Genomic DNA, 18,978 nt, shown 5'->3' with positions numbered 1-18,978 from the left:
GGCACTGCCACCGCAGCTTCCTACTGGCCACAGGGGCGCTTGGGGCAGGACACAGACCCATCCCGTCCAGGGGCTTCAGGGAGGGGCCGGCAGCCACGTGGAGCAAGCAGGCAGAAAGCTGCTCAGCTCCGCTGCGCTGCCGGTGGTGAGTGGGGGGCCCCCGGGCTGTTTTAAATTCCCTGTGGGATGCGCGGGGGTGGGAGGAGCACCCAGGGGCAGAAGGCGGGGCCGAGGGAGAGACCTGACCTCAGACATGGCTGGAGCCGGGCCCCACGCCAGGAATATTCCTGGTGCCCAGGCACCACGGGCCCATAGAACTCGCTGCCCATGCCTGGGTTAGTGTTCTTCTAACAGTTGTGTCAGGTGCAGGGTACCATCCTGGCAAATGTAGTCAATAAATGTTTGTCTAGTCTCAAAGGAAATTAAATCCTTGTCTTTTCTGTTAGTTTCCTTTTATTCTGACAAACCTTGCTATTTGAAATAACAAACTTCAAAATCTATAAAGACCTTTCATAGAGCAAACCGATTTCTAACAAATAGCTTTTCACCCTATATCCACGCCTTGAGGTGACTGATTTCACTAGGTCTAGAACAGGGGTCGGTAACCTTTCAGAAGTGGGGTGCCGAGTCTTCATTTGTTCACTCTGATTTAAGAATCAGAGGGGTAGCCGTGTTAGTCTGGATCTGTAAAAACAGCAAAGAGTCCTGCGGCACCTAATAGACTAACAGACGTTTTGGAGCATGAGCTTTCGTGGGTGAATACCCACTTCGTCGGATGCTGATTTAAGGTTTTGCGTGCCAGTGATACATTTTAACATTTTTAGAAGGTCTTTCTATAAGTCTATAATATATAACTAAACTATTATTGTATATCAAGTAAATATGGTTTTTAAAATATTTAAGAAGCTTCATTTAAAATTAAATTAAAATGCAGAGCCCCCCAGACCAGTGGCCAGGACCTGGGCAGTGTGAGTGCCACTGAAAATCAGCTCGTGTGCCGCCTTCGGCACACATGCCATAGGTTGCCTACCCCTGGTCTAGAATTAAGTAGGATCAGGCCTGGACAGTAAACTTCCAAAGAAAACCTAGGTGGCTGCACAAAAGTGGTGATAATCAATTAGTAGGAGTTGCTCTTTCCTTTGTGTGTGCATTGAACCAATGCTCTAGTATATTGTTATATCTGAATTGTGTAAAATCAGGTTTTGTCCATGTAGATCCTGCTAGCATGAACTAAAAGGTACCTAGTTTTCTTTAACACAGGCCTGTTTCAAACAGGACACCATTAGTGCAAACTAGGGATCTTTTAGTTAACACTAACAGAGTCTACATGAGGCAGTTACAGTACAACACTTTAGTGCATGCTGCAACTCATCCCCTCCATCCCAGTACTGCAGGACCATGTAGATAAGCCCTTTATCCATATAAATTTATGTTATTTGAACTTAGTGCAGCTCTCAGCAAGATGAGCTTTAAGAACTTCGCCTCCCAGATAAATTGGAACAAGATGAATCAATATAGGGATACTTCCAAGCAATGGCTGATAAGTCCTAATGTACAGTGTGTGGAATACTGGTAACGTGCATGTGATCTTTGGAGCCAGCTATTTACACACCAGACAAGAGGCACTGGAGTACTAGGTTGTGTGGAACACTCAGGGAGGATTTCTAAAATGGCTTTAAAAAGGAAACACCCTTGAAAGTGAGGCAGAAAAATAACTTTAGTTACTTGCATTACATAGCTACACTTCTGCCAGGTTAAACCCTACAGAATATTTCTGTAACTTAAATATTTGACCTGACAATACAAGTCCAGTTATGTTTGTCCTGCTGATTCTGATGAGAATTTTATACTTTACATGTGAATTAGTTATTTATAAGCTTTTGTGCATAAATGTTGAATTTATCTGGTACTATTTCCATGAAATTTTTTGAATATATATCCTAAAAAGTTAATGGAAACAAACTGGTCAACATAGTGACAGTTTTCTGAAGATTTAAATGAAAATGCCAGAGACATTTTTTGATTGAGTAGCAACAAAAATACTATCACAGTCTATAAACGAGTGAAAACAGAGGGCTAGATTCACAAAAGGACTTAGGTGCCTAACTGGCACTTTAGGTGCCTAAATCCAAGAAGCACACTCCATTGGGATACACAGCTCACCTACTGGAAAAGGTTCGGAAAAGGGCAACAAAAATGATTAGGGGTATAGAACGGCTTCTGTATTAGGAGAGATTAATAAGACTAGGACTTTTCAGCTTGGAAAAGAGACGGCTAAGGGGAGATATGATTGAGGTCTATAAAATCATGACTGGTGTAGAGAAAGTAGATAAGTGTTGTTTACTACTTCTCATAACACAACAACTAGGGGTCACCAAATGAAATTAATAGGCATCAGGTTTAAAACAAATAAAAGGAAGTATTTCTTCACACAACGCACAGTCACCTGTGGAACTCTTTGCCAGACGATGTTGTGAAAGCCAAGACCATAACAGGGTTCAAAAAAGAAATAGATACATTCATGGAGGATAGGGTCCATCAATGGCTATTAGCTAGGATGGACAGGAATGGTGTCCCTAGCCTCTGTTTGCCAGAAGCTGGGAATGAGCGACAGGGGATGGATCACTTGATGATTACCTGTTCTGTTCATTCCTTCTGGGGCACCTGGCACTGGACATTGTCAGAAGGCAGGATCCTGAGTTAGATTGACTTTTGGTCTGACCCAGTAGGGCCGTTCTTATGTTCTTTACTCAGCTGCCACCGAACCCTGCAGATGCCTAAACTTGCTTGGCACCTAAGTGTTTGCAATAAAAGTTCCCTAGGCAACTATGTTTCTAGCTCTGTGCTGGCTGTCCATGCATTGCAGCCACATGACAGGCATCCAGATGCCTAAGCCCCAAACTGATTCACAAATGGGGAAAGATAAAAGCATTCCTCTACCTAACTTGCCTGAAGGAGTTCTGAGCATGCCTACCAGATTGGGCCCCTACAGGCAAGCATACACAGAACTTTGTGGGGAGAGCAGGACCACCTCCCTCATGACTTAAGCCCAGTGGTTAGGATACTCACCCGGGATGTGGGAGACACCTAGTTCAACTCTCTCCCTGAGAGGGAGAAGGGATTTGTCACCTCTCAAGTGAGTGCTTTAGCCACCGGGTTATGAGACATTCTAATATGGGGCTCCCTCAGTTTCTTCTGTTGACTCTGTTCAATTGTGAATAAACAATGAAATAATGCTCAGGGCATTCTGTGCCAAAAAATTAAAAATTTGCACACCATATTTTAAAATTCTACAAAATTCTGCAAACTTTATTTGCCAAATAAATGTGGAGGCTCCAGCATGGCATTGGGGAGCACAGGCCACTTGCTACACAGCTGTTGAAGATCACTGTGCAGCTCCCCCCGGGACGCGGACTCAGTGGTGAGGTTGCACCAACCCTTGTAGTAGGAGGATTTTGTTTGTATTTTATATAATTTAGAATGAAGGATAAAGAATAATAATGTAGCATGTATTAAATGTATTGGTGTATGATTTGATCATATCCTACCAGCCACCCTTTTTGAATAACAGAAAGGAATGGCCTAATGGGCCAATGGATAGAGATACATCAGCCAGAATCTGTGTCTGGACTGATTTCAAGGCAGTAACAGACCTTTGAGGGTCACCAATTTGTTGTAGGTTTAGCATTTTAAAATAAGTAAAAGAATGCCATAATTGTTTTATTTTGCATTGCAATTTGATGTTCCTGTTCAAATTAATTCTGCTTTGTGTGTGAATAGGAAATGTATGTTAAGAGAAGTGTGAAAGCCATCGCTGAACCAGATGTATGAAGGAGGAACCGGAGACAGATGCAAGGGTGCCAGGAGGCTGAAACACGCCCCTATTGAAATGTCAGAGGAGGGCAGATTGATGACTCTAAAGGTAAGACAGGCACCTATCAATGGGGACAAGAGAGCTGTGATCAAAACCAGCATGGGATAACAGCATAAGGAATGGGCCTGTCCCAGAAACACCCCAGGTTTTGCCCCTCTATGCCAGGTGCACCAAGTGTGGGCAGGCAGGCTCAGCAAGGCAAGATCCAAGTGTGGAGGAGCTTAGAGTGGGGGGATCCAGTATGGGTTGAGACAGTTCTGTGTGGCGCAATCTGGGTGCGGGCAGCTCAGTGGGGGATCCAGCTATGAGGGGGGATCTGGATGCACAGAGGCTTGTTGGCGGGTTCTGGGTACAACAGTAATGGGACTCTGCAGGGGGGTCCAGGTGAAGGTGTTTTTTTGAAAATGGTTTTGTTTTGCCCATGGCTAATTCTCCTATTAATGTTAACTGGATTTGCACTGATGCTGTTATGTGAGATTATACCCGCAACACCTGTTTAATGAGAACTGTGGTTTTATTAGATTCACAGACTATTAACTTTATTCATAATTTTTATAAACACCATGTTGCTTACAAAAACAATGACTGTCTGAAAATGTGAGATGTGAAATATCAGCTGGCAAAGCTAGCAATTCAGAGATCATATGGCTGCTGGCATAAGGGGAAACTTACAACACTAAATAAAACCACCTCTTTCTATGCTCCTTGAACAAGAAATGATAAAAGTAGTTTTAAAGTTCATAGACTGAATTTACATTAACTTATGCAGTCAAACTCACTGGAGTAACGGATGGACTAGAAACAACACAAAGCAAAATGGTCATTTTGCTATATTACTTTCTTTGTTATGTTCTAATTCAATAATTTCCTAATAACAGATTACAATGCCTAAAGAAAGGAAATATTAAAACCAAATATTTAACACATTTATTTAAAGACCACCACCTTTAAAGCTGAGGAGCCCTTAACTGCTAAGCTAGGGAAGGTATATTTGGAGTGTACCTTGTCCTCCTATTTCTAGAAGTAGAGCAATACTCTGATTCCTAAATAAATAACATAACCAAGTTATGGTTCCATAAACATAAGGAAAGTGAATGAGATTACGTACAATGTATTTTCAGCTTCTTTAGATGGGCTTAAAGCAAGAAAGAAAGAGAGAGAGAGACATTTAACAATATCATACCACCATTCTTAACATACTTGTATATCATCTCCTTATGGCTCACTTATGCTTTTTAATTTACAGTAGATTTTACCATGAGTAGGATTGCTTTTCCAGGTCTTGTTTTCAATGCTGCAAAATTATGACTAAATTGGTTTGCCCTTTTACAAATGGGGGCCTTAGGATTTATAAAGTAGAAATATCTGTAACTATCCCTTTAAAGGTGTTTCCAATGGCTTCTGAGAATACCTGCAATACTTTTTTCATGGTCCATTTGAAGTACTGCTTTTTTAGCACTTTGTTAACATTCTTAATCAAAGACAAATTATATCTCCAGAGGGTTGGATCCTTAGTGAGAAATTTTTTAGGTATGTTTCCTTGGAGAGGGTCTCTGCAATGATAAGTAATTGCAATGTCCCTGGAAACTTCTAGGCTGCCTCCATAGGCCTTTAGAACAGAGTGGACCGAAGTCTGAATCACTTTCCTTGGATCAACTATCATTTTCCTAGGACTGAAGGCCCATGGTCTATCAGGCTCTTTATAAATATGCTGGAGTATGTTGACCCCTGGTACAGCACTCCAGGATGAAATGTTGAATGCCTCATTCGAAGAATATACAGTTTTAGGGAAGATGTGGTTCTCAAAGAGGAAAATGCCAGTCCCTGGATTTTGCTCCTGAAGGCTGCTCATCATTGTTTTCCAGTCCAGGTGTTTAATGGGCAGAATAATTTCATCAATATCATTAAGAAGCACAAACTTGCTCCTGTACATGTTGCGGTAAACACAATCATTTAGAGCAGTGATTTGTCCATAGTAGCCAATGTCTTTGGTAGCCATAGAAAAATGCCAGTAAGAAGAAACGTTGAAGTATGAAGTAATTGGCCAGGGAATTATCTCAACAGTTCCTTCTGCAATATAAAATTCCAAGGCTTTCTCCATCAATTGGCTGCAGCTGTTCTTATAGATAACAACTTTCTGTGCCCCAAGAATTTTATACATCTCAATGCTCTGTATGAATTGTAAGACATTGTTGTAATTTCCAAACATGGTAGAGATGCACACAGTGAATTCAACAGAAAGGGTCTTGTCATCACGGTTTTTTATTTCAAACCTTGGTAGCCGGACAATATTTCCTTTAGGGGACCAATGAATTGACACATAGTTTGGATCACAGTTTTGGGGCTCCACACAAAGTAAATCTGCTGTACCATAAGGGAATCCAAATAGATCTGAATGAACATCTATTGCTGCCCTTTCCACAGATACCTTGCCATCAGATTGACAACAAAACCAGCAATAAAGATCTCTTACTTCATTATGGTGTACAATCCCAATTACACGAGTGAGGTTTATTTGTCTTTTGTCAAAGTATGGTGCTATTATAAATGTTTTATTATATTTTAATGCTGTGATTGTATCCCTGGCAATCTCACCTTGACAGAGGTCAATCGGCCCTGTCGACTTTGATGGGAAAGAGTTTTGTGTTACCCAATAGTACAAGAGGGAGTACAGAATCAGTACGAAAAGGACCATCACAAAAAAAAAGATTCTTCCATAGCAAGACATTTCTGCATTTAAGTTCTAGGTAAGTGTCTATGAGAGAAATGGGTTAAAGTTAGAATGAACATTACCATTTAAAAGTAGAAAGTAAAAGTAGATATCGGTAATTACTTTACCAGTTAAAAGTAGGAAATATTTAAACTGAAAGCTAATCTACTCCTGCACCTACATAGCATAATCATTCTTGGTATTTTTTTTTTGTAAGTTGTTCCTCCTCCTCAGAGTTAGATACCAGTTACTGATTAGTTATGTTTTCCATCCTCTACTTCCACCTTCAATCCTCATCCCCTCTCTTGGACATGCTTTGTGTGGAATTTTTCTATTTTCTCCCTAGACTCTGCACTTGGTAATTGGCCAGGAAATAAAGGTACCTACTCCTCTAATACAGACATTTCACATTAAACATTTGAAACCAGCCTTAAATGTATAACATTGTAAATTCTGCCTGCTGTTGTTCCGTGGCTTTTGGTGGTTTTGCTCCCTGATACAGGGTGAACATTTGCATTTATTCTAACTTAAATATTAGAAAGGAGACCACAAAAAAAAATAGATTAGAAAAGGAGAGAACCACTGTCAAGTGAGTTTCCCTTCCTCCTTCCCAGATTTATTTTTTAACTGAAACCCTCTAGAGTAAGTGCTATGTTAAAAAAAACCCAAAAAATCTCTTACTAAATATGAGTTACAAGCAGCAAAGAGTCTTGTGGCACCTTATAGACTAACAGACGTTTTGGAGCATGAGCTTTCGTGGGTGAATACCCACTTCGTCGGATGCATGTGACATGCATCCGACGAAGTGGGTATTCAACCACAAAAGCTCATGCTCCAAACCGTCTGTTAGTCTATAAGGTGCCACAAGACTCTTTGCTGCTTTTACAGATCCAGACTAACACGGATACCCCTCTGATACATGAGTTACAAGTTTCCTCACAAGTTAGATATTTTCTTAAGTTATCTAGAGTAGGGATGTAATATAGTAAACGGTTAACCGGTAAGCATTAGCCTTACCAGTTAACCCAGGCTAACACTTAACCCCCAACCCCGGGCAGGCCGGAGCAGCCCCAGCCCCATGGAACTCGATGGACGGCCAACCCCAGCCACAGCCTTGGGCTGCACTGGCCAGAGCAGCAGCCCCGGGCCGTGGCAGCCGGCTCCAGGAACAGCCTCAGTCCTGCTGGCCAGGGCAGCCCCCGCCCCTCTCCCTTTAATCGGCTGACCGATTAAACAATATAATTTTAATTGTTTAACTAGTGTGACAAAGTTCCTCCTCTACCTTGGTGGGTCCTGCGCTTATTGGAGGATTTGCTCGCCTCAGAGATTCACCACGTGGGTCAGGAAACAGCCCAGAGACCTTTCTCTCTGGTAGGGGCCACAATCCAGGCCAATTCCTCCTGTATCTGATCAGGAGTTGGGAGGTTTGGGGGGAACTTGGGCCCACCCTCTACTCCAGGTTCCAGCCCAGGGCCCTGTGGACTGCAGCTGTCTAGAGTGCCTCCTGGTACAGCTGCGCAACAGCTACAACTCCCTGGGCTACTTCCCCATGGCCTCCTCCCAACACCTTCTTTATCCTCAGCTCCCCAGGGAAAAGGGATCTACTTAAACAGGGACTAACAATCTGCCTTCTAACACTCTCCTGTAGCCATCTGGCCTGACCCTGTCACACTGGTTAACCTTTTTAATGATATTTACATCCCTAATCTAGAGTAGTTTATTTTAGAGCCTGAGCATCTACACAGCAGTTAAATAGCCCCTTAGCCCAAGCATTGCAAACCCGTCAGCTGGCATGGACCAGCCACAGGTTTGTAATTGCAGCGGCGACATATCCTCAGAGTACATTTCCCAGACCCGAAGAAGAGCTCTTTGTAAAATCAAAAATTTACAAAAATCTTTTACTCTGAATTTTAGACTCTAATTTCTTCAGATTAACCAAGTCTACTAACCTTATGTCCAAAAATTATTTTGAATCTGACTTGTTTGAGAGGACCTCATCCATTTGGCTCTTTTGGACACTAGGCAGTTGATCACCTGACTTGTCTCTAATGAGCTTCTCTAAATATTACTGAACCTGTTGCAGAAGAGGCATTGCTGTTCATGGAAATCTGCCTGTAAGAAATGGCCAATTACTTTATTGATTAATTCCCTTTTCAAGGAAATTGGGTGAGATAAGCATAGATTAATTAAAGGATTAATGAATCACATCCTTGCTCTCCTAACACCATGTTCAAAGATCCGTAATTAAGAGTCTACTGCAGGAAAATACGTCAACCTGAAGAGAAGGTGCAAGTGTGAGATCAGTGACTGAAGAGAAAACTGGCCGAAGGAAAAGTTTGAAATATGGTTACAGTGTAAGTGAAAATGACTCCATACTCTTATGCTGCTGCTGTACACAAGGTATTGTATCTGAAAGGGAACTAGGGATTTTTAACCACTCCTTGATAACAAGGAGGACTGCAAATTAGTTTTCTTAGGTCTTATAGCCATGATATAAAAATGGTTTGGGCACTTTACATCTAAAACATGTTTATGTTCACATTCACTGCAGCTATCATTTATAACAGTGCCTAGAAGTGTGCTACAGAAAATAAGAGATTTAATTTCTGCCCTAAAGATTTTACTATCTAATTATTGATAAGACAAGAGATAAAGGGGGTTATGAGAGAGAGGAAATGTAAGAGTTAAATCAATTACTTAGCTAGGTTATGTTTGTATCTTGATGGCACAATTACATTTCTAAATGTAGATGGGGGTGGGGGGAAGAGGCAGAGAAAACGGGAAAGAGGATACCATTCCAGGGGAGGCTGGAAGATGTGCGGTTGGTGGCTGGGGGAAAGGTAGAGACAAGGAATAGGAGGAGGAAAGCTGGTGGCAGGGTGAAGTAAGTAACGTTGAAAATCAGCTGAGGACAATAAAGGCAAGCAAATTAAAACAAGTGGCGACATAATTGATATGCTATATCTAGAGACCTAAGACTAGTGTGGTTATTGTCTTATCATTCCCATGCGTTCTCCTTATCTGGTTTTCTATAACCACCTGTTGTCTCTTGTCGTATACTTGGATTGTAAATTTTTAAGGGCAGAGATCATCTTTTTGTTACATGTCTGTACAGTGCCTGGCACCAGGGGCGGCTCTAGGCACCAGCAAAACAAGCTGGTGCCTAGGGCGGCAAAATGTAGGGGGCGTCCCCTGCCGCCGGGGAGGGCGGGAGTCTGGGCCGGCGGACCTGCCGCCGTCATGGCTGCGGCAGGTCGACCGGAGCCCGGGACGAGTGGACCTGCCGCAGGCATGACTGCGGAGGGGGCGCTCGTCCCGCGGCTCGGCTGGACGTCCCGCAGGCATGACTGCGGCAGGTCAACCGGAGCCGCGGGAAGAAGGGACCTGCCGCAGGACCGGGGAAGGGCGGCGCAGCGCACCGCGCTGCTTGGGGCAGCGTGATTTCTAGAGCCGCCCCTGCCTGGCACAATGGAGTTCTGGTCTGTAACTACAGCTACTACTATCACTATACAAATAAGTAATAAAAGGTGGTTGAGATGGAATCTGGGTCTAAGGGAGGTGTTTTCTTTGTTAGTTTTTTTTTTTTAAATAAAGAATTTGATTGATAGATATTTTGGGTCATTTACAATAAGACATTGTGACCCAAGAACCTCTTCATGCTAACTGGCAAAGGTATGCAGAGGCGTTAAAAGAATCTCCCGAGTGTGATATGAACATTCTAGTTCACCAAAGACCACAGGTCCCGGCTTCCAACTATCCCCAGGGGTGCTCAACCCCAAGCCACACTCCTACTCCACCCCTCCACCTCAATGCCCCACTCCAACTCTTCCTGCCCCTACTCCACCCCACCCCACCTCTTCCCACCGAGTTCAGCCTCCTCTCCCAGGGTGGAAGCCTCTATTTAATCATGTATCCAGTATTAAAATATTCCCAAACTGGGTCTCTTTTATAGCCGGCTGCCATTACAGGTTTTCCCTTCTAGTGAGAGAATGGTATGGTAGATCTCAAATCAATGAAGGCTACACTCAGAAACACCTCAAGACTTCTGGAATATGTTGCTCAGTTTCACTTTTGTTTCTACTGTCTGGCCCTCCCTTCTCACATTTATCTCCAGACTTCTTCTCCTTGTCCAGATCTATTCCGTCCCCAACAATCTTTGATTCATTGAACTTTTTGAAACTTTGCACTTTTAGAGAGAGGTAAGGGATTGACTCCGTGTACACAAATTTGCAGAGGGACAATAGGGTTGAGGTCTGTTATTTCTCACCTCTAAATTTATTTATTTATTTAAAAACATTTTTGCATTAACAGGCATGTTATCTCTGGAGACACAAATCCACAGTTTGAGAACTGCAGAACTAAGTATCTCTGATGGCATCTTCTAGACTGAGCACTGAGTCCCACTGGGTAGATAGAAAGATTAACCTAAATAATCGATACAGAAGCCCCTGGAACCTCATAAAATTGGGTCCCTAATCCATGAACTATTGGAACGCATTTATAAAACTTTTCTTAAACATTACATGAATATACTGTCTCATACTATAGAATTAGAATTTATAATCCCTATTCCATGATGAGATATCTTTGAGCTATAATGTATTTTAAATAAAACTATCTTTAGATCGGATTTTTTTGATCAAATGCTTTTTGAGGGGAAAAAAACCTATTTAAATAAAAAAAATCATTGATTTTTATTCACCTGGCCCTCCCCTGAGCACACACCCCCAGTGCCTCCTTCACACCACAGACCAGCTGATCCTCAGGATTAGGGGGTGGAAGAAAATGGGACGGGACAGAGGTGTACAGTACCCTCTGCATTGTACTCCAAAGGAGAAGGCTGGATACGATCCCTGGACATACACTGTAACTCCGAGCACTGTAACTCTGCCAGTGTAGACATACCCTAAGACCTAGTCTACACTAGAAAATTAGGTCAGTTGGTTAAGGATGTGAAAAATCCACACCACTGAGTTGTGTTATTAAGCCAACTTAAGTCCCCATGCAGACAGTACTAGGTCAATGGAAGAATTCAGCCAACCTAGTCACCTCCTCTCAAGGAGGTGAATTACTTACACCCTCCCATTGGTATAGGTAGTGTCTACACCTGCACCGCTTCCCACAGCCCCCACTGGCCTGGAGCGGTGAACCGCGGCCAGAGGGAGCCGTGATCGGCTGAATCTGCAGACACGGCAGGTAAACAAACCATCCCGTCCCACCAGGGTGCTTACCCTGGCAGACCACGGGCCAAAGGTTGCCAATCCCTGGTCTACACTGAAGTGCTACAGCAGAGCAGCTGTGCTACTAGAGCACTACTATAGCATTTTAAGTGTAGACAAGCCCTAACAGAAAGGAAAAAAAAGCAGGGAGGAGAGGCTTTACCTGGAGGTATATCTCAAAGGTTTGCTTGAGTATATTTAGGGAGACAGAGGAGTCACTTTGGTACCCTTCACTGAAGAAGTAAAAGGACACTGATTTTGCTTCATGAAAAAGGGGTCTCAACCAGGCTTGGTTGAAAATGCTGGAGAGAACTTTGAGTGAGACAAGTTTGGTTAGAAAAGAGAGTAACTTGTTAACTATCTTTGGTCTCTAAAAAGTGTGTTAGGATTTTGTTTTATATGTAACCATTTGTTTCCAATATTCTTACTCACTATTATTTGACTCTCTATTCTTTGATAATAACTTTAGATATATTTATAATGAAAACAATAAGTGCTGTGATGTAAGGCAAAGTGATGGTTCTGAATTGAATCTTACGGCGTGGTGTGTACTGTTCCCTTGGGAATAGCAGGCCTGGTAAGTTTGAGAGTTCAGAGGATGAAGGGCTGGACACTGCAGATAATGCTCCAAGGATTCAGGGTTGTGCGTGTTTGTTGCTACCTGTACAAAGAGAGCAAGATAGAGCAAGGTCTGTGGAGGACTCGAAGGCAGTGCTTGTGAGGCCAGATGCTGGTGGTTTCATGAAGCTGACAAACATCAGGCACAAACAAAACTGCTTCATGCTAACGGCAGGTAGTAGTGAGGTACCTAACAATCCTGGGTACCCCAGCAAGTGTCACAGACATCATCATTAGATTGTCTTGACATGTGTAAGTCACATCTTAATACAGAACTAACAATATAAAGCAACATATTATGTATTGACCATGTATTGTTATATCAATAACATTTTCTTTTCCCAAAAAATATTTAAACATAACCTTAACAGGAGCCCCACCAATAAATCCCCAGCCCCTGGTTCTTTGCCAGGCTTTGTTTCAGCAGTCTTGGCTCCTCCAGGTCCCCCTGATGCCCCCAGCCCTTCAAATCTCCATAGAATCCCCCTAAAATCCCAGAAAAAATTCTTAGAAACCCCCAGAGAACCCTAGGAATCCTGAGAAACCCCAGAATTCTGAGTATATTGAGCCACTGATCATTCCATATAGACTCCATTACCCCCTTGGGGTTATCTTGGTGTACCTAATGCTTCCCTTTATGTCACAAGGAAATATGGGATTTCAATTGAAAGCACAGCTGAGTGAAGACAAACAATGAAGGGAGTGCCACATACTTTTTCTACACCTTCAGTTACAAAGAGTTTCATTCTTACAGGCTTCAGTTCTGGGCACTTTCCCTGGCCCTAGATGGTGGTGTGAAGAACAGATTCAGACCATTTCTTAAAGGGTCACATTTATCTAGGACCATTACAAACTGGCATATCCTAGACCTCATAATATTAATTTGCTAAAATGTACCTGTCCTTTGCTCTAGGTTCATGTCAACATACAATAAATACATGCCATAATGATTCAAACCCTCAAATTAAAATATCCAGCATAAAAAAAACTACCCAAACCATGGGAAGCGCGTATAATAGGCACAGGAAGGCAGTGCCTTCCCACACAGGTGCCGTAAGACGTGCTGCGGAATGCTGGGGACATGGTGGCCCAATCTCTTGCTGTCCCTGCCTTTCACATCACAGGAAGATTTAATTTATTATGGTCTGTGCAGGTTCCTGGGCAGCTGGGAAAGGTGTATCTGCTATTCAGCTTCCTGGGTTCCTTGGACTCCCCACAGACATTACTAATGAACTCGGAAAGCTGAGTGGTGGATAGCCTCCTCAGCTGCTCTGGAACTTGCATGGAGAAGCTCAGTCAGTCATGTACATTCTTTCTCCCAGCCACAGCTGCTGCAGTCTTTTGCACACCATCTCCATGTCTTCACTACCCGCCAGACTGGCAAGTAGTAATCGATCTATCGGGGATCGATTTATCGCGTCTCATCTAGACACAATCAATTGATCCCCGAACGCGTTCCCCATCGACTCCGGAACTCCACCAGAGCGAGAGGCAGTAGCGGAGTCAATGGGGGAGCTGCAGCCATTGATCCCGCACTGTGAGGACCCAAGGTAAATCGATCTAAGATACTTCGACTTCAGCTATGCTATTCATGTAGCTGAAGTTGTGTATCTTAGATCGATCTCCCCCCACTAGTGTAGACCAGCCTAAAGACTCAGCCCCCTCTCCGGAGAGCCCTGCAGGCTGTGCTGCTGCTGTATGCTTTGCAGGTTCCATCCTCCTCTCCTCCCCGCTCAGCTCCCTCCCTGCTTGGCCCCTCACCCCGTCCAGTCTCCCCCTCCCTGCCTGGCACCCCCCTGCTCCTTGCCTCCCCTCCTCATCCTCCTCCTCCTCCTGTCTGGCCCCAGCCCTCTCTCTCTCTCTCTCTCTGCTCAGCCTCCCCCTTGCTTGCTTGGTGTGGGGTTTCCGCCTTGCTCCCTCCCTCTCCTAGTCCTCCCCAGCCCAGCTGCTGCTTGCTGGGTCCTCCTCTCCCCACAGATACGGGGTTTTATTGATGGCTCCCTGTCACAGACTTCCAGTTTGACATTGGACCCACCATTTAAGGCTTGATCTCAAGGGGAATCTTTCCATTAATTTAAAAAGGCAGCGGATAGGGGACTTAGTTTCTCCATCCAAAAAAACAGGGATAATAATACTTGCGGGCCTCACAGGAGTTTGTTTAAATTAATTGTTTTTGGTTAGGTGCTTTGAGGTCATCCGGTGGAAAATGCTTAGAAGTGTTGTTTTACAATTCCAAAACCTTTATGTCTCATTCATGCAGTATACATTCCTCCGGTCACAGGAGATTGGGACTTTATGGGACAACTACTCTTCCCACTGAATAATGTTGGAGCAACTTGCCAGAAAAGGGGTGGGGGGCAAGCAGGGAGGGAAGAGAGGTGGGAGAAAGTGGGAGGGGGCAGGGTCTGGGCGGCGCAGGGGTGGAGTGTGGGCGAAGCCACAGGCAGAAGAGGGAGATGGAGGAGCTAGCCTCCCCAAGCAGCCATCTGTGGAAGCTTCACCCACCGCCATGACCCAAACCATTAAGACGGCCACTCTCATCCTCTTAGAGAAAGCCTGGGTCACAGAATTTGCACTGCAGCATGTCCTCAAGTTCAACAGCCTGACCAAGCTGGAGCCTAGAAGTGGGGTTGAATTCCAGAGTCAACCCTGTGACATTATACTCCATATTCTTTATGAAAATATGCTTGTGGTAGGAATATGACATAACTAAGATATGCTTTATGCAAGATAACTCATCATTGGAAAGGTTATAATTTACTGAATATGATCCTATTTGTATGCATGTATCATTTCTGTATCTGAAATTAGGAATACTATGTATTTATAGTTCAACTGTGTTACTTTGGGTGACTTCCCGCACTAACACTTCAGTTACAACAATGAAAAAGCTGGACCGTATTGATGGCCCATCAGCAAGAGACAATGGACTGTAAAAGAGCTTAGTCTTCCTGTGAACTGTGGATCAGCCTGTGAAGAATAGCTAAAGGGGCCCTACAGAAGCATGTAACCATGTCACCTGAAACTGGAAGCCATCTTGAATTCTGTACTTTTCCAGGAGAAGAGGTGTGGGGTGTGTGTGTGTGTGAGAGAGAGAGAAACTAGGAAACAAAGGACTTGCGCCTTATGCAAATCCTATTTCAGGGTGGGGAGTGAGGTAATCCAGGTCCTCAGTTCTCCCCTGCTGCCCCACCCAAGATGATTGCTGGAAATAACTAAAACTAAACTGGGGGGAAGAACTGGACCCAGGCTGGAAGGGCATCTGGCCTGTGAAGAAGACTCTTAGAACCGCATTTAGGGTGAGAACTTACATGTAACCAGTTTCTTTAGTGTATTAAGCTTAGTTTGCATGCTCTATTTTATTTTCTTAATAATCTGCCTCGTTCTGTCTGCTACACCCTTAACTACTTAAAATACACCTAGTATATGTAATACATTTATTTCTGGTTTATAATATAGTTTATATGATTTCTAAGGGGGAGAGGAGTTGTGCATACCCTCCTCCCCCTTGAGGGAAGAGGCAAATTTCATATAATTTGGGGTTTGTACTTTGGGGGGGTGGGGTGGACAGCTTGGTGCTGTGGCAAGACTCAGAGTGGATCTCTGTCTCTTTGTGCAGCTGTGTGTGGCCCTGCCTGTGTACTTGGCTGGAAAAGGTTGGGGAACCAAGACCAGGTAAAAGGGTGCCCAGGCTGGCAGAACAGTCTGATTCAGTGGCATCCCAGCACACCAGGTGACATCCCAGCGGGTCCAGCCCATCACAAACCCTTCACTAAAAATGCCTTGGGCAGCACCTCACCAAGTATATTTTTAGGTCTTCAGTCTCTGGCACGCTACACTAGGGCACCATTATGAACATCTGCCCCCTACCAGAGCCCACAGCCAGGGCAACAGTCTTTCACTCTGGCAGGGTACTGAGGTAGCTGATCTAATGGAATCAGCACAACCTGCTGAGCCTCGCCCACCACGAGGAGACCCTAACCAGCGAGTGCAGTGGCTATAGTCAGGGAACGCAGGCGGCACTACCACCGACCCTACAATCTGCCCCCAAACGGCAGCAGAGACCACTAGCAAGACCCCCAGCTGGTTTACTGAGCAAGGCCCCACACCCCGCATGGAACAGCCTGACAGGGCTCAGCCTCGCAAACCCAGAGGCTCAACAGCACGCACGAGCCAGCCCCCAAACCAAGCACCAGATTGGCGCCAAAGAGCACGTGCGCGAGGACCGTCTCCTAGTTTTCACCCGGCCCCGGACAATTAGTGCTACCAACCCCCTCGACGTCATTAGGGCGCTTCTGCCGCCCGCGACCCAGCCGCCAACGTCCCGCCTCACCTGTGCGCCTCCCGGGGCCTGCAGCCAGCCCCCCTCCCAGGCGGGCGGGAGCGCGCGCCACAGAACTGCCGCTCTCTCTCTTCTGCGCCCCCTTTCGCGCGAACAGCATCGGCTTCCGCGGGACTGGAGAGCGCGCTCGTCCTGATTGGCTGCTGCTCCCCAGGAGGCGGGGCAGTGCGGAAAGCAGCCAATCGGTGGCAGGTCCTCCTGGCCGCCGAATTGAAGTTCCGCTGGCTGGGGCCGCTTTGTTGCTAGGGTGACTTGTCCAGCAGCCCGTCCCCGCCTGGCTGAGGCGCGGGAGGCAGCTGCCGCCAGCCGGGCTTCGAGGAGCAGGGCGGCCTCCCAGCCGCTCCCCCAGAGAGGAGCTCGTCCGCGCAGGTGGGCCGGGGAGGATGTAGGCTGTGGGGGTGGGGTGCAGTGCCTGGGCTGGGGATGCAGGGGCCTAGAGAGAGGTTTGGATGGGGAGCCAGTGGCGGAGGATGAGGCCGCTGGGGAAGGTTGGGGGCATGGTAGGGAGTGGCCGGGTCAGTCCTCCCTTAGAATAGGTTTTTAGGCTGGATTCAGTGGTGCACTCCAGCTCCCCCTGAACCACTGTCAGCTTGGTCCAATCAGCTAGTTAAAGGGGGTTTTTGGAGTGGCCCCCCAGAGGTCAAAGTAAGCCGATATGGCGTACAGGCCTGGCTTCCCCAAGCCGGGGATATAAAGGGCCTGGGAATTTAAAGGCCCCGCCCCTTCCCATTGAGGCCCCACCCCTTGCTCTGGACTCCAGTATACCAGCAAGGCCTTGGATACACTGGCACTTTATACTGCAATAAAGCCTCCTAGAGCGCTCTACCTTACTCCCTATCCACACTGGCAAGGTACGTAGAGCGCTCCTGGTACTCCACCTCCATGAGGGGGGATAACAGCTATTGCATATTGGCTGAGACACCCCAAGGGCAGTGTGAAGGGGGAGTTATGTTACAGCGCTCTGAATGACCTCTGGAAATGTCCCATAATCCCCTTAAGTCAAGTGGCCTCTCTTCTCTTTGTTGTGAAATCAGCTGAGGAATGTGGAAGTGCTTTTCAGAGCTCTGTTTCAGACAGTGGCTGCTTATCTGCAATGGGACAAAGGAAACATTTACTGAGTGAGTGGCGGGGGGCTAGGGGTATCTGAACTTACAAGATAGCGTGCTGACACACTCTCAGCACTCCAAAAACCCACTCTCTCTTCCCCTCCCCACATACAAACAACATGCTCCAATCCACCCCCTTCATTTGAAAAGCATGTTGCAGCCACTTGAATGCTGGGATAGCTGCCCATAATGCACCGCTGCAAATGCCACAAGTGTGGTCATGCCAGAGTGCCTTCAGCTGTCAGTGTGGACAGACTGGAGCACTTTCCGTAGTGCGCTCTCCAACGGCTGGTTTAACCCAAAGCGCTCTATATAAGAACACAATAAGAACGGCTGTACTGGGTCAGACCAAAGTTCCATCTAGCCCAGTATCTGTCTACCGACAGTGGCCAATGCCAGGTGCCCCAGAGGGAGTGAACCTAACAGGCAATGATCAAGTGATCTCTCTCCTGCCATCCATCTCCATCCTCTGACGAACAGAGGCTAGGGACACCATTCTTTACAAATCCTGGCTAATAGCCATTTATGGACTTAACCACCATGAATTTATCCAGTTCTCTTTTAAACACTGTTATAGTCCTAGCCTTCACAACCTCCTCAGGTAAGGAGTTCCACAAGTTGACTGTGCACTGCGTGAAGAACTTCCTTTTATTTGTTTTAAACCTGCTGCCTATTAATTTCATTTGGTGACCCCTAGTTCTTGTATTATGGGAATAAGTAAATAACTTTTCCTTATCTACTTTCTCAACATCACTCATGATTTTATATACCTCTATCATATCCCCCCTTAATCTCCTCTTTTCCAAGCTGAAGAGTCCTAGCCTCTTTAATCTTTCCTCATATGGGACCCTCTCCAAACCCCTAATCATTTTAGTTGCCCTTTTCTGAACTTTTTCTAGTGCCAGTATATCTTTTTTGAGACGAGGAGACCACATCTGTACACAGTATTCGAGATGTGGGCGCACCATCGATTTATATAAGGGCAATAATATATTTCTCTGTCTTATTCTCTATCCTCTTTTTAATGATTCCTAACATCCTGTTTGCTTTTTTGACCGCCTCTGCACACTGCGTAGACATCTTCAGAGAACTATCCACGATGACTCCAA

At 45.2% G+C, this 18,978-nt stretch overlaps 1 protein-coding gene and 1 long non-coding RNA gene across 11 annotated transcripts in view; one reads left to right on the top strand and one right to left on the bottom strand.

Annotated features, from left to right (window-relative positions):
- Positions 1-4,370: 4,370 nt before the first annotated feature.
- LOC120386739 (beta-1,4-galactosyltransferase galt-1-like) lies at positions 4,371-16,995 on the bottom strand. 6 transcript variants are annotated; one of them, XM_039506435.1, is made up of 5 exons: positions 16,755-16,994; positions 12,342-12,464; positions 8,534-8,696; positions 6,470-6,629; positions 4,371-6,169 (listed from the first exon to the last, which is right to left on the bottom strand). In XM_039506435.1, the coding sequence occupies exons 4-5, from the start codon at positions 6,600-6,602 to the stop codon at positions 5,223-5,225; spliced, it is 1,080 nt and encodes a 359-aa protein (XP_039362369.1). In that variant the 5' UTR covers positions 6,603-6,629; positions 8,534-8,696; positions 12,342-12,464; positions 16,755-16,994; the 3' UTR covers positions 4,371-5,222. The 6 variants fall into 6 exon arrangements, with proteins under 6 accessions (XP_039362369.1, XP_039362364.1, XP_039362365.1 ...); XM_039506430.1 differs by having other exon boundaries at positions 4,371-6,629; positions 16,755-16,995; XM_039506431.1 differs by lacking the exon at positions 16,755-16,994 and adding an exon at positions 16,693-16,754 and having other exon boundaries at positions 4,371-6,629.
- Positions 16,959-18,978, top strand: part of LOC120386740 — a 118,557-nt gene continuing 116,537 nt past the window's right edge. For 2 of the 5 annotated variants that reach the window (XR_005589896.1, XR_005589897.1), the window contains exon 1: positions 16,959-17,132. This is a non-coding gene — a long non-coding RNA (uncharacterized LOC120386740). The remainder of the gene's footprint in view (positions 17,133-18,978) is intronic. The other 3 variants (XR_005589899.1, XR_005589895.1, XR_005589898.1) reach the window with 2 other exon arrangements.

The sequence above is a fragment of the Mauremys reevesii genome, linkage group 19, assembly GCF_016161935.1.
Source record: "Mauremys reevesii isolate NIE-2019 linkage group 19, ASM1616193v1, whole genome shotgun sequence".
Taxonomy (NCBI): domain Eukaryota; kingdom Metazoa; phylum Chordata; order Testudines; family Geoemydidae; genus Mauremys; species Mauremys reevesii.
The sequence above is the reverse complement of the archived record's forward strand: the minus strand, read 5'-3'. Positions and strand labels throughout refer to the sequence as shown.